General features: G+C 32.9%; 1 protein-coding gene across 1 annotated transcript in view; it reads left to right on the top strand.

The window, feature by feature from the left end:
* Positions 1-16,001, top strand: part of CELF5 (CUGBP Elav-like member 5) — a 108,302-nt gene that overhangs the window by 72,488 nt on the left and 19,813 nt on the right. Inside the window, exons 4-9 of the mRNA XM_051217962.1 lie at positions 3,872-4,000; positions 5,567-5,646; positions 6,893-7,045; positions 8,707-9,355; positions 10,612-10,716; positions 12,593-12,703. Of these exons, the coding sequence (XP_051064397.1) occupies positions 3,872-4,000; positions 5,567-5,646; positions 6,893-7,045; positions 8,707-9,355; positions 10,612-10,716; positions 12,593-12,703 (1,227 nt within the window). The remainder of the gene's footprint in view (positions 1-3,871; positions 4,001-5,566; positions 5,647-6,892; positions 7,046-8,706; positions 9,356-10,611; positions 10,717-12,592; positions 12,704-16,001) is intronic.

Raw genomic sequence — 16,001 nt, 5'->3', positions numbered from 1 at the left:
TGTTATTTTATACATGATTTGTTCGTCCATAAATTATAGTCTTGCTCTATCCGTTATATCTACAATTTGTTATTGATAAACAACTTTAATAGTTTATTTAACAATACACTTTTCTGATACACGCTTTAAAAGCAATAATTCACCAAGTATTGAACTTATAACCTACTATTTGGACGGTCAGCGCATTAACCAGTATTCCGCTTCTATAAGATGCTTGAAATTGATCACCACCGTAGTCTCATGCTTGTTTTCGGTCTTTAGTTAGATGTATCGGAAGCTTCAACAGATAAATTAACAATAAGATATACAAGCCACAAACTAATTTACGTAAGATAGGATTATTTGTTTGAATTTACTTCAGGACAAGAATGAAGCCTGTGTTCAATTACTTTAAATTAATAACAAAATCGGTTAACCGAAGCATTCAATCTAAGTATAAAGCTAATCGTAGCTTATTCAGTGTGATGTTGAATGCTTTTAGTTCGTTAGTAGTAAACATAAATATACATATAGTTCTACATAAGGTTTGTTAGATCCAGGTGACAGAATTTAATGTGTATGATGTAGAATTGATTTATATAAAGTTAATTTTATAATTTTGCTGACGAATATCAGAAAGGCGTCGACTGACGGAGGTCTGATAAACTAAAAAAACGAACACATTCTATTTTATCATGGTTTAGTATTATGATGCTGAATAATAAAGTTGAATACCTTTGGGCGACAGATATTGAACAGGATTACGCACCAACTAGTTCATAAGATATTTTCATTTAAAAGTATGGATAACAGTCTTATCATAACATTTAATATACTTTGTCATACAATGTAAGGCTAATAAAATCCTACCAGTTGACTTTCAATGATTGCGAAATTTAATTTAGTTGTTGTTTATTGGATAACTGACGTAACATATGTGGGAAATTTCATTATTGTTCATTGGCAACATGCATGACTATGACAATGAATATTTATGGTAGTTAGAGCTTTGATGTTAATAAGATGATGGTAGTCGACAAGAAACCCTGAACTGAAATTACATGCTTATCACCGTGATACACTCAGATCTATGAAAGAAATGATGATCCCAGTGAAATTTAAACTCATGTCACCAAGTTTGAGAGTACGAGACGTCACTACTGTGTACTGTCTTTTTATATTAGATGATTTTTGGGAATTACGTAATATTTATTACATCAATTTCCGATGCTATTTCCACCTTGTAATAAGATGAAAAATTGTTTTGTATACAAATTTGTTTACTGAATTAAAGCTAGTAGTTAAAATTAGTGGTAAAAACAATCTCAAGTTAAATGTGTTAAAGTATACGGTGGAAATTTGGTAACTTTCATAATTAATACCTTTAAAGGATTATTGACAAGTAGGTTTAAACTAAAAATAAAGATTATTTGACACAAACTATGTCGAGCCGCCAGAAATCTTCAGAAACCTCCTAATCTATGAGTTTTAGTTATAACTTAATATTATGACAATGGTGGTTGGTGGATCAATTTCGTGGATTGGTTGATGTTAGACATTAACTCCATTGGATACACGCTCAGTGGTCTAGAGGTTAAACATTGGCGCGCAAAACTGACGGGTCTTGGGTTCGAATCCCGCGAGGCGGGATCATTCGTATGCACTGCTGAGAAGTCCCATACTAGGACTAGTGCTTCCAGGTTTTCCATGGTTGTCCATCTTCAATTAACTCATGAATTCAACTATTAAATTTGTATAATATCCACAAAACCCTTCTCTAAATATTGATATTATTACACAATTATTACATGAGATTGAATAACAACATAGTTTGTTCTCGCAAACAACCAATTTATCAGCTAATTGTAAAGTATAAAATGATGATGATGACGACGACGACGACGGTGATGATTCAATTTTCTATCAGAATACATAAAATCTAGAATATAAATATATAACAATAATAATACATGTAAATGGAATATGCTATAATTAATGACTAATAAGAGAATCTGTTATTGTTTGAATACCAAAAATATAAAGATATTTTAATGGACAATAAGAAATTAAAAAACTTATTTCAATACTACACTGAGTTCATATAATGATATATAGATTTGTTTCATGGTGTTTATCAGTATGGGGATATGTAAAGATTGTAGTACTTTTAAGGATTAAATTCACGAGTCGATCTAAGCTAGACCGGAATTGAAAGCCTGTAAGCACTGAATGGCCGTTTCGTCCTAGTATGGGACATTATTACCGTTGAATGCTGGTTCAGTGATCTAGAGTTTAAGCTTTCGCGCGCAAAATCGAAGTCCCTGGGTTCAAGTCCTGCGTGTGGAATCATAGATCCTTACTGCTTAGAAGTCCCGAAATGAGACGGAACGGCCCTTCACTGCTTCCAGATTTTCAATAGTGGTCTAGCATACATTGATAGTGAAAATAATGTTACTTAGATAATGGGTATCATGATGAATATTCATTAGCTTCACAATATAATGAAATTAGACTGATAAAAATAATTAATTATTTAATGTCGAACTTCAAGATAATATTTCTGCAGTTCTATTGAGAAGTTGAAATTAATGAAGCTTCATAAATTAACATGTTATATTACTTACTTACTTACGCCTTTTACTCCCAATGGAATATAGGCTGCCGACCAGCATTCTCCAACACAACACAGCCCTGAACCTTCCTTTCTAGCTCTATCCAATTCTTGTTCAGTCTTCTCATGTCTGTCTCCATTTCTCGGCGTAATGTGTTCTTTGGTCTCCCTCCCCTCCTTTGGACTTGAAGATTCCATGTGAGAGCTTGTCTTGTGACGCATTTGGATGCTTTCCTCAATGTGTGTCCTATCCACTTCCAGCGCTTCTTCTTGATTTATTCCTCCACTGGGATCTGGTTTGTCCTCTCCCACACTAGGTTGTTGCTGATAGTGTCTGACCAATAGATCCGACGTATTTTGCGTAGACAGCTGGTAATAAAAACCTGTATCTTCTGGATGATGGCTTTCGTAGTTCTCCAAATTTCCGCCCCATACAGTAGAACTGTCTTGACATTTGTATTGAAAATTCCAACCGTGATGTTGGTTGACAGTTGTTTTGAGTTCCAGATGTCCTTCAGTTGTAGGTATACTGCTCCTGCTTTGCCCAGATATGTAAAGGTTTTTACATCTTACAAAGCTTCCCCATCAAGTGTGATTTGATTGGTGCATGATGTGTTGTATCGGAGAATCTTGCTTTTCTCTTTGTGTATGTTGAAACCTACTGCTGCTGAGGCTGCTGAATTTGTTGTTGCGTGTGCGATAAAAGAGCCAGGTCATCTGCGTAGTTTAAATCATCCAGCTGCATCCTAGCTGTCCATTGTATCCCATGCTTCCCTCCAGATTTTGACGTCTTTACATTCCAGTCGATCACAGGGGAAAGAGAAAGGGTGAGAGTAAACAACCTTGTCTGACACCGATCTTTACTTCGAACGAGTGTGTAAACTTTCATCCATTCACTATTTTGCAGTTTAATCCATCATAAGAATTCCGTATGATATTGACTATCTTTTCAGGCACCCTGAAGTGTCGAAGAAGCTTCCATAGTTACATGTTATATAGTTAATACAATAACCTGAAAATTGTTTTTCTTATAATGCTTGTAAATTAAGGTAATATTGAGGCATACGCACAGTATGCACATATGCCAATAAGAGACTGATCAATTTCAGTCCTAAAAACATCAATGGGAAGATTCAAGTAAAACAATATCAATTGTTTTTCTTTGTTGAAATTTTACAAATATTCAATGTTCAAATCGTTCAATATATATATATAGTAAATTTCCTAATGTTTAAATGAGCATTTTACATTATTTTTTATTGACTGATTATTTCTATTTAGAAGAACGTAAATTATTTGTTGGTATGTTAAGTAAACAACAAAATGAAGATGATGTCAGATTATTATTTGAACCATTTGGTACAATTGAAGAGTGTACAATACTTCGAGATCAAAGTGGAAATAGTAAAGGTAAAATATTCATGATGATCCATTACAAATTAATTGCTAAGTTGAATTCTTTCAAAGTATTATTGTTTTTTTGTATAGCTGAAGAGATTTTGTGTTGATTGGGTTTTTAATTTGCAAATTGTATTCGTCACATGTTGATCTCATTTGAGATGCCATCAGAAACCATAGAGTCCTAGATGTGTATTTTGTTGTACATGAAATTGTACCACTAGATATCAGCACAATGGTTTTATTTGATTGAGAGATAATATGGTGAGATCATGGGTGCCCGTTCCTTCAGGTGGCATAATAAGCTGAAATAACTACCCAGCGCTCTTTGGTTTCTAAGAATACCTCAAATCATAACAATTTGTAATTGATGCAAACTACAAACGTGATAATAATATTGTTTATTAGTTAACACGATTCCACCACCATGAAAAGTTAAATCGAATTATTCAAAGTGAGTTTTCATTATGAGAAATCTTACGTTAAAATCTTTGCTGGACAGTAAGTGGGAACTACCAAAAAGCCCTAAACTAAAACGAAACAATTATCTACCACTCTTAGTTTTCAGTAGTTTTTCAGTCATTATTATAAATCTTGACCCTATCAAATAATAATTCCGTACTGACTTGTAAAAAAATTCGTCTAAGGAGTATGATAATAACTCATCGATCACATAGCGTTAGGACGGTGAGCCTTACCACAAACTGATTGAATACGACAATATAAACTAATAGTTTTTGGCTTATTGATCTGAAATAATCATATTTTGTGAGCGACCCAATTATCGTTGGTTAGATCTCGTTTAAAGATCATAGGTATCTAGTATTGACGAGTTTAAAACCAAGAGTTTTAATTCATTTGGTATTGTTTAATTGAATTTTCGAGTTGATGGTTAGGACTGCAATTCATCAATTTCTTATTGACATATGTGTATTCTGTGCGTATTGCCTCGATATTGCCATATTTCTAAAGCATTATAAGAAAAGATGGATAGTGGCTAGCAGTGGAATCTAGTTTTTCAAAAATTAAAAATACAATTCAGTCGAGCTAATCGAAACAAAAACATTCAGAGTTCATGGAAAATTGTCATCTGCTAGTAAAATCCATTCATATTATTATTAGTACTATTAATACCATTATTATTATTGTTATTATTATTATTAAGCAGTGACAAGTTGAGTTCATCAGGGTCTGCTGTGAGATAGTAACTCATTGAAGATAATGGTGGACGGTGGCACGATTTCGTGTATTGGTTGAAGTTAGATATTAATACCATTGGATGCCAGCTCAGTGGTCCGGTGGTTAAGCGCTCTCACGCAAGACTGATAGGTCCTGAATTGGAATTTCGCTAGGCGAGATGGTGGATGCGCACCACTGAGGATTCTCATACTGGGACGAAACGGTCGTTCAGTGCTTTCAGGTTTTCCATGGTGGTCTAGCTTCGATCGACTCATGATCTCAACGATTAAAATTACCATAATATCCACAAAGAACCCTTCTGATATTATTATTATACTAACCATAATTTCAATTAATTTATTATAAACCTGACATTTCCTTTTGTTCTTTCAAATAAAGGGTGTGCGTTTGTAAAATTCTCTACACAACAGGAAGCACAATCCGCTATTCTTACTCTACATGGAAGTCAAACAATGCCGGTAAGTTTTCAATATACTCGTGTGTGTGTGTTTATGGAAAAGTATTTTGTCCTCCAAAAGTATCATGACTAATAGATTTTGATTAATAATTAAATGGTAACAATTATAATTAACAAGTTACAAAATTGATCAATAAAATTGTGATCCCTAACCCCAACCGATAAGATACGATGGTTTAATATGCTTTCTTACGTGAAATGTTCATAATCATTTGACAGAAAATTAATGATCATTGATTCAATGATTTAGAAACTAATTTTCAAGACAATCATGATTACATAGCACTCAAAATCTACAAAACTGTTTAAATTTAGAATATTCAACATCACATAGGTTGTCCTAAAAATCGTTCCCAAAAATCTTCTAGATCGATTTCAGTATTCAACGATTTTTTGGGTCATATCTCCAAGTAAGGTAAATGTTATTTTTTTATTGACACCGAAAATAATAAAACTTTGAACGCTATTTGTGCATCCTTCTCATCTCCCAAATATCACTTTTCCAGGAATTCAATGAGAACTCGATACACCTTGATGTTTTGTAGTACTTTTTATAATCCATATTCATAGATCACATGTATAAACAAGTAAGCCACATGACTACAAAATGAATAGCAAAACATTGAGTTTAGCAGGATTATAACTACGAAAATGAGTAATCTAATTTTATTCAGTTGACCATAATTTTAGATTATCAAAAGAAATGAATCACTAAAGTTTATCAGTAGATCTACATAAAATTATTCGGAAAAAAATATTACTGTTTGCATCACAAACTGACTTTAGTTGGTCTACAATCGAATACCCGGATACACTGTACATCTAGTTCATCATGGTGGTATGCAATGTCTTAACAGTTGGCAACCACGTGCCTACCACCCACATGGATTGAACCCAGGACCTTTAAATCTCATAAATAAGGCTTGATATTTAAGTCACTGAGTCAATGCAAAATTGTTTGGATTTCCAATCTTAATCAATCCATGATGTTGCGAAACTATTATCCTACGCCATTGGTGAGTTGCTAGTTCAGTCAAGTATAACTATCCAGGTTTCATATTTTGGATCCTTTCGCCTCTTTCTTGCTATATATATATTGAAGTTCAATTTACTTGAATAGAAATGTAAAGTTTAATCTTTCTTATATTACCACGTCTGAATATTCATCCTCTCTGGAATCGGCATTATTTGTTAATTAAAACCTCATCATCACCAACGATATAAAACCACATTACGAATAATGTCAGGGAGCTTCATCAAGTATCGTTGTGAAATTTGCCGATAGTGAAAAAGAACGTCATACAAGAAAAATTCAACAATTAATTGGTCCAATGGGTTTATTGAGTCCAACCATAGCACTGTCTCAACTAAATGGTAATATGTATTCACAAATGATAGAGGTAAGTGCATATGTAGTCATGATTTATATACAAAAAGATTCTCATATTTAGTTCTGTGAAAATGATTTATTGATAACGTTGTGACTTTAAGCCTGGCTAGTTATCACGTAATTTATTCGCCAATCGAAATACGACTTATACAATCTTAGTTCTGTGCCAAAAACAATAACGTTCTATCGGTATAAGAAGCCTGGAGTACTTATTGGTCTTTTGCTCGCCTAGCCCGTCCAGTTAAGTCCAGAACGCCATTGTCAGCTTTCACTGTACGAATCATTTATTTCAAATATACTTGGTTTATATACCAGAAAGACAGACCGCATCGCACCATAAAATAAAAAATAACATTTATACAAGATCAAGCGCAAAAGTGGCTGTGAACGTGGGAGATTGTAATCAATAAACTTAACTTAAGAACTATAATAATCTATAGGTCAAAATGAAGCTTATAATAACAGGAATATAGATATGCATAATCTAGCTACTGAACAGTTATACAATATATATATATATATATATATATATATATATATATATATAATATTAGTCCATTAATAATTCTCAGAAGTTACCCGTAGTTTGATCTTCACTAAGATATAACAGATAATACCGATTATTTGACATTTAATAGCTGTGCTATTTAATATATCGGCGAGACTGTAATTTATGGGCGAACGAATCACGTACAAAATAACAGGTCTCGGATTGTGGAGCGACATTCATTTATTTATTTGGGTAAATAGAGTTTTGGCATTATAGTTGATGTCAGTTCGTGATGAAAACCCTAAATATAATTCCTAACATTAACGATCAAATGTAAATCATAATCCTTATTCTTCAAACTGTTTTATAATCCACATTTGGTTCTAGTTATTGGGTTGGCATTCTCAGGGCCTAGCGTTTAAGCATTTGCGCGCAAGATTGATAGGTGCTGGGTTGGAATTTCGCTAGGCGGGATGGTGGATACGCACCACTGAGGAGTCCCATACTGGGACGAAACGGCCGTCCAGTGCTTTCAGGTCTTTCATGGTGGTCTAGCTTCAATTGACTTATGATCTCAACCATTAAAATGACAATAATATCTGCAAAAACCCCTTCTGGCAAATTATAAAGTTAAATATTTGAAGTGATTGCTTATAAATTCGGAAATGTTTATTTAATCAAATAAAGTCATTTCCTTAATGATGATTGTGTGAAACAACGGTAATTAAACAATATTAGATTTTGAGTTTAAACAGTTTACATTTTATCAGAATAGTTCAATAATGAAATCGTAGCGAACGAGAACACAAGTGGGAACAATCGAATGTATTTGAATACAAAATTACAGAACATTTTGGTAAAATCTGAGAACCATATTATAAATACTTCATTTGCAGAATGTCAGCCAATCGTCTAAGACTTTATTGTTCTTTCGTTTCCACATCAATCATTCTCTGTTCTCTTTCTCTTTTCTTCGATCTTCTTAACCTTATACCGCCAGGTATTTCACTTTGAACTGATGATACATACTACTTATATCTGTCGACATCAGTAGCACACCACAAAACAGCCAATAAAACATTGTTTTAATTTACAACAGTTTCTACAGATTTTAATACTTTCTATATTAACAAATTTAGAATTGATTACTAATTTTTATAAAAACGTCTTGATTTATTTAGAATATGGCACAAACAACAGGTTATATAAATCCAGTTGCTGCATTGGCATTACAACTTCAGCATGCCAGTCAGTTAGCTACAGTCAACTTACCGACTAATGTAACAAATTTAGCAATGATTTCTGCTTTAACCAACAGTTCCAGTGGACATTTAGGCTGTGCTCCACTACTGCATAGTCCACGTTCAGGTACTGTTAATCTATCGCCTAACTGTCATACAAATCCAATGGCTGCGGCAGCAGCTGCCGCCGCTGTGCTTGGTATGTCCGGCAATAATCCTCAGCTAACACAAATATCACCTCAAATGGCAGCTTTATCCAATGTGAACAGTACATGTATTTCTGGAGAGACAGGAAATAATAACCCCACTAATAATGGAAACTCTACAGCGGCAGCGGCCGCCGCTGCACTCAGTACAAATGCAGCAATGGCTGCAGCCGCCGCAGCTGTAGTTGCTATGGCAAATGGGAGTGTGACAGGGAATGTGAATTCAAATGGAACAACATGTGGTTTGACAGGACAAACAATAGGCTTAGGATCTCCCGGAACTGGTGGTCATACATTGGCTCTACATGGAGTTCCTGGGACACATACACCATCGGCAACTCTCAGTGGTCTTGGCGCTGTTTCTCTTCCTTTGAATCAAGCAAGTAAGTCTATCACTGTCCAGCATCACACCGTTATTATTATATTAAGTGTCAGACATCTCACATAATACATTTCGAGTTCCACACGAGGATTCGTGGATCTTCACTTCTGAGGAGTCCCTCGATATGACGAACCGTCTGTCCAGTTTTGAGGTTCATGATAATGGTCTAGGATAGATCGACTAGTGATTCCGACCATGAGAAAGTATTAATTATTCTTAGTGCATGCTTGATCAATTAAACAATTAGGAACACATTGTATGGATGATTCAGATGTAAACGATTCAAGAGATAAGTTAAGACTTACATTTTGTATGCTTTTGTATAAATGTCATGATTAAGTAGCTCACTCAGGGTCATTTAGATACTAATTAACAGATAAATTTAAAAAATCCCTCTGTCCATACGATTATGATCAATTTTTCCTACTGTTGCGAACTATTATCGACGATAGAGTTATTACAAAAGCCGATTTGGTTTCTCATTGGAATTTACGTTTGACCAGGCTTAACTAATCTTCACATCTCATCCAACTATGGTGCATTTGCGAGTGACTAGCAGTGAAATGGATTTTCAATATTTTCGACTTGTTAGTTTCAAAATATTATGAACTTAAGGTAAAATACCTATCAATTAAATTGAATGGAGTCGGAAACTCAGATCACTGGTTCCTGACTTTGAGGTCTAAATTGTATTCATCATGTGCGCTATGAAGCTTAGAAGATATGGAATTTATTCTAAAGTAGATCGTTGACATTTACTAGTGAATAGATTTAGAATAGGAAGCAACAGCTATCAAGTTATTTTTCAAACAATCTCAGTTCAACAGCTAGTGTATTAATTGCATTTGGGCTGGAATATTCATTTAAAAATTATAAGATCATAGGTTCGAACTTCATTCTACATACTAGGTATACGTAACACATGGGTAGTAGTAGTAGTAATTGTTTTGATGGAATTTTGTTCTCTGCGCTGGACGTTTTGATCGTGGAACTTTCATCGTTCTTCTGAACGACATCATCAGAACAAACTTCAGATAGAAGAAGAAATAATTCCAGCTCAGCGAACTAAACTCCATTAAATTCATCCACCTGAGCTACAAATCTCCACCATCTGAAGTAGTAATTCTTGTTGTGTTAATGGGGATTAAAACCTAATATGACCTTGGGAAATGAGTTATAGAATCATCTAAATAAAATAAGTCTTTATAAAAATTTCTGTTTTATTAATAATTTCTATTTATTAATTTATTTTTGTAGTTTCAAATACTTCTTTTGGCTTAAATACATTAACATCTCCATTAACTGGACTTCCTACTGATGCACTTTCCCATTTGTATCCCAGTGTTCCAACTTATGGATTATGTAAGTGTCGTTTTTATGGAATAATACCGCTGAAAATTGTTTAAAACATAGCTATTTCCCTATAGTTGAAGTTCATATTACCTCCTCCTCTAGCATTATTGAAATAATTGTTTTTAAGCTATACTACCTTGTATAATGGTGAATGTATCTATGTTCGAATCAAATAATTAAAAGCTGAATGGTTTCACAATCAAGTCTATTCAGAGGCATAATCAGTGACTCATGGATAATGGATATTACAAGTCAAGTTCTCTTAGCTATCGATTTTCAACAAAAATTAGCAATGAAAATCAACGTATTGTGATCTAAACATTTAGATTTCTACAGAGTGATATTTATACTTCAGTTAAATTATGTTGTTTTTAGTGCAAGGTTATGAAGTATTAAAGTTTGCATATATATTTCCTAACGAATCGAATTTCAAACAATCAAACTTTACATGGTTGATTACTAAAGGCAAAAGCTTTGTTAACCTTATCATGTACAATTATTTTACTCAAACTGAGTTATGTGTAAAAGTTCGCCAATCTAAAAGAGGAGATTTACATCTCAAGATGATAGTGTACCTGCATGTTTGTGTTTGATTACTTTAATCATTTTATACACATGGTGCCCTTTATCATTTTGAATAGAGCAAGAACAAAGATTCTAATAGAATAGCATGAATTCATTTTTATTTCGTTAGGCTCTCGTCAGTTGCTTACATTCTGTGATATTTAGAAAATCATAATTACATAATGGGTTTAAATTACTTACATGAGACGGTTTGGTTGGAAGTTATATTGAAGACACATTGGTATAGTATAGCAAGGGTGTAAATAAATTGAATAGACTGAATGTTGTAAATATATATACCTTATGTGAAAGAATATTCTACAATATTGATTGTGACAACAGTACAAACGGCCAGAAACAAGTGATTATAAATTGAGTAAACATTGATAGGAATATAGTGAATAGAGACCAGTTAATTAAAATAAGATTATTAATTTGGAAGATAGTTGAAATAAAACCCAATGATGTAATAAATGTAAGAAAGAGTTTAAAGGAAAAGAAAAAAAACATTTTAGGATGTAGCGAAGGAATATTTATCATCAAAACAAGGGAAGATTAATAACCATTTCCTTTTGAACACATTAGTTTGATTTTTGACGCCTGATAGCAACGGCTTCAGCAAACTTCAAAACAATGAAGTTTGGCAGCTTACTAATCACCATGAAAGATTGAAAGGTATCTACCTGATGTCCTATATCCAATAGATGTTTGGTGATTGCACTGTTTAGAGTATTTCTTTCTCTTGTTCTGAGGTTTTTTGGAACATATTCGAAAAATCTAAGATATGCCCTCCTTTCTGTTCGGCTAATGTAGCTGCTTTGGCAGGTACTCTTAAATTTATAAATACAGTTGGCAGTAACATGAAAGGGGTGCATGTCAACCTATGAGTTATTACCGTTTTATAAGGTCTACTACTACAACTAACCTTGAAAATTAAACCAACTAGTACATAATATTTAAATCTGTATTAACTTAATAACCTTTATCAAGTGACTAATCTCCTTAAATTGTTATACTGAAGTTTAAAGTTGTTCATTTGATAGTAAATTGTATTATGATTTACAATCTGGTTCATTTATAAGCGCTTAATCAGCCCAGAAAATCAATTAGTGAATACGACGAAGCATGTTCTCAAAAGTAGAATAATTATCCTTACAACCCTTACATATATATGTGGGTAGTTATTAGCACATTCTAACAATTACATCTGTTTGAATGTTCAGTCGTTGTTTTGCTTTAAACTGATACAGATAGTCTAATTTATGTATAGATTATTTATTTATTAACACATTTATTCAATGATAAAAATTAATTTGATTAGCTTATCCTTCACCGGTCACATCTGCTTTAAATCCATTCGCTACAATGGCACATCAAGCACTTACAATGCCTATACAACAGAAAGAAGGTACTAAAGATCTAATATTAACAGGTATGATTTTATTTAAATTGATTACACTTATATATATGTATGATCATTTTTTGACTCATTCAATGATCTGTTTTATTGTCTGCCATAATATTTGCATTGAATGTTATTAACTAAAATAATAGTAATTTCAGTAGTTGAGATCATGAGTCAATTGAAGGTAGACCACCATGGAAAACCTGGAATCACTAGTGGAAGGTAGAAATTAACATTATTGGTGCCGACCTGCTTAGTGCTCTAGAGGTTAAGTGTTCACGTGAGATACCGACAGATCTTGGGTTCGAATCTTGAGAGGTGGGATCGTTAATGCACACAGCTGAGGAGTCCCACAATAAGACGAAACTGGCGTCCAGTACTCCCAGGTTTTGCATGGTGGTCTAGCTTCAACTGACTCATGATCTCAACTACTAAAGTTACCATAATATCCACAAAAACCCCTTTTGATACTAAAATATTAGTGTCTAACTTTACCAAACTTCTTCCCGCCCATTTTAACTTCTTTTAAACTATTGCTATATACATTTTACATAGGGTTTAATAAATTTACAAACTGTACAAATACACAGCTCTATTTTCTTAAGAAGATTTAATCTCCATCCACTGACCAAGTTTTATTAGCATACACTAATAAGTTGAAAAGTTGTAGTTTCATTAAAAGGTACATTTAATTTATTCTTGGCTTAGATAATCTTATAAAGATTTTGCATAAATAGATTATTACAAACTGATACTAATAATTGGCAAACTAAATGGTAAAAGGTACTGGATAATTGTCTCCCTCTAATAATAAACAGATAAGCAGGAAATATCTATATGTCCCCATAAAAGATCAAATCAACGATCCTTCAGATTTCTTTACCAACATAATATCATTCAAATACTGTCCATTACTCCCTGTTTTTCAGTGATTTTTTAGATATCTATTTGTGATAAAAATCCTAATCATGTTTTTGATAAAGGAGATTTGTGAATATTTGTTTTGTTTGTGAGTGACATTTGTAACAGACTACTCTACATTAGGGTGCTTCAGGATATCGAATAATATCAGTTAGATGATGCAACTTAATACAGGACTCTTTTGAAGTGAGCAATCATTGCTTCATCAGAGTTCAGACCCAGGAAATCTAGGTCTGTTGACGAGAGCCAAGACACTAAAACTCTAGATAGACACCCAATAGTACACATTCCCGACTTCACTACATATGTATATGTAACCTTGAATATGTAGGACACGAGCTTGTGTCATACTTATGTATTCTGTACTATGTTATTCTTACCAGAAATACACAATTTACCAGTTATAGAATCGAAAATTCAAAGTTTCATAAGACTACCACTATAAGTCAACTATATTTCAAATGGATCACAAATCTATTACCTTAAGCTAACCATATAGACTGAATAAAATAATTAACTGGAAGTAATTAATATTACAAATTGTTTATATCATTGTAACAAAGTAATTAGCTATTGAATCACATTTAAATGATCCTAAATAGAATGATTTTATTAACAAATTACATCAAAAGTACTACTATACATTATAATTGAGTAAGTGAGACTATAATTTATGGATGACCTTTGAGCGACGCAAAAATGACCTTGAGAGTGTCCACTTAATGACCAGGACCAAATGAAGGTTATAAACCTGTGTGAGAAATTAGAATTATGATTTATAGTTGATGATTAAACTTAAGAATTCGATTTAGGGTTTTCATCATGAACTGACATCAACTATAATACCAAGACTCTATCTAGCCAAATGCGTGGATGAATTTCGTGCCAAAATCTAAGACCTGTTATTTTATACATGATTTGTTCGTCCATAAATTATAGTCTCGCCGTAAGTACTTCTATATAGTTAGCACAACTGGGTATAATGTAAACTGTTTAAAATAAAGAGATAATTGATGTAAGATACGACTTAACAGATTATTATGAAATGAAAACCAAACGATTTATGGTGAATTAATATAGAATATGATTTTAGAAGAAATAAGAGAATACGAGATATAAAATAGTTTTGAAACTTAAGATCCAAAGGTAAACGTGGAGTTAGCGGATCTATATTCTCTGTGATCGATTTCAGACTACATCAGTAGATAACACCCCAATCACTGATCATGAGTTTTGCATATGATCCAAACAGACAGTGTTTACTTACCAACATGACACAGATTAGTCTTCATTGACTTCATGAACTAATTGCATGTTTTGTCTTCGACTCCACGAAGTTTCTTTTAACCTACTGCTACATCACCCAGCACTGAGCACTAAGATATGATGTAGTTCAGCATATTTAATTTATGTCCTAACCATATTTTTTGATGAAGATTCACAACCGTATCCACCAAATTGCCATCTTTGCTTATTATACCTTAGTATTGGCCACTTCCTTGTTCCACGATGTGGTACCAATGCTTTGATAATATCTGTCATCGAAAAGTAGTAGCCTATTGATTCCCATTACATCCATAAGGTAAAAGAGAACAAACTTTTGCAAATTGTACTGTGGCTTTCACTAGCATACTGATAACTTGCTTACATTACAAGAGAAGCAATCTGGAAAAAAATCATTTTGGCATTCTGAACCTCTTCCATGATTTCGTCAGTCACCAACCTACCAGGCTTAATAAAACTTTCAAGATTAGGCAATATGCAATTTTCTAAAAGTCAAATATTCAATTCATATTTCATTCGCATAAATTTAATTGAGTTTTACACATGTTAATAGAATAAAGACAACAATCAACTGTTATTCAACTTAAATATTGATGCTTCATATTTCATGAATTAAAACTTGAAAGTATGATAGTAAATAGTACAAAACACAAATTTATTCAGTACTGAAATCAATGATCCAGTACAATCTACAGTTTAAACAATTGAGATAATTTCTTTTTGAATATATTTGCACTGAATGAATTGCCAACTGAAATTCCCCTTCATCCTTGATATTATCTTAATTCTATACAAAACATTACCTCATAAGAATTCATTCTTAGTCGTTATAGTTGTAAAAATATAACAAATTAAAGTGTAAACTCTTTAAAACAACAATTGAGTTTGTCAGTGATAATCATGATAACTAAAATTGTCATAAATTCATTGTGTCTAATATCATAGTAACAATATCAGAAATTAACATAACAACAATAACGTCTTATTCCTCTTATTAAACAGACAACATTATCTACTAAGATATTGTAAACTATTATTCTGTTTGTTTTATAAATTACAATCTTTATGCCAAATTCAGTTTTACTATGGTGGAGAAGATTTGTACCTCAGGTGGATGATT

Source organism: Schistosoma haematobium, chromosome 7, assembly GCF_000699445.3.
Source record: "Schistosoma haematobium chromosome 7, whole genome shotgun sequence".
Taxonomy (NCBI): Eukaryota; Metazoa; Platyhelminthes; class Trematoda; order Strigeidida; family Schistosomatidae; genus Schistosoma; species Schistosoma haematobium.
The sequence above is the reverse complement of the archived record's forward strand: the minus strand, read 5'-3'. Positions and strand labels throughout refer to the sequence as shown.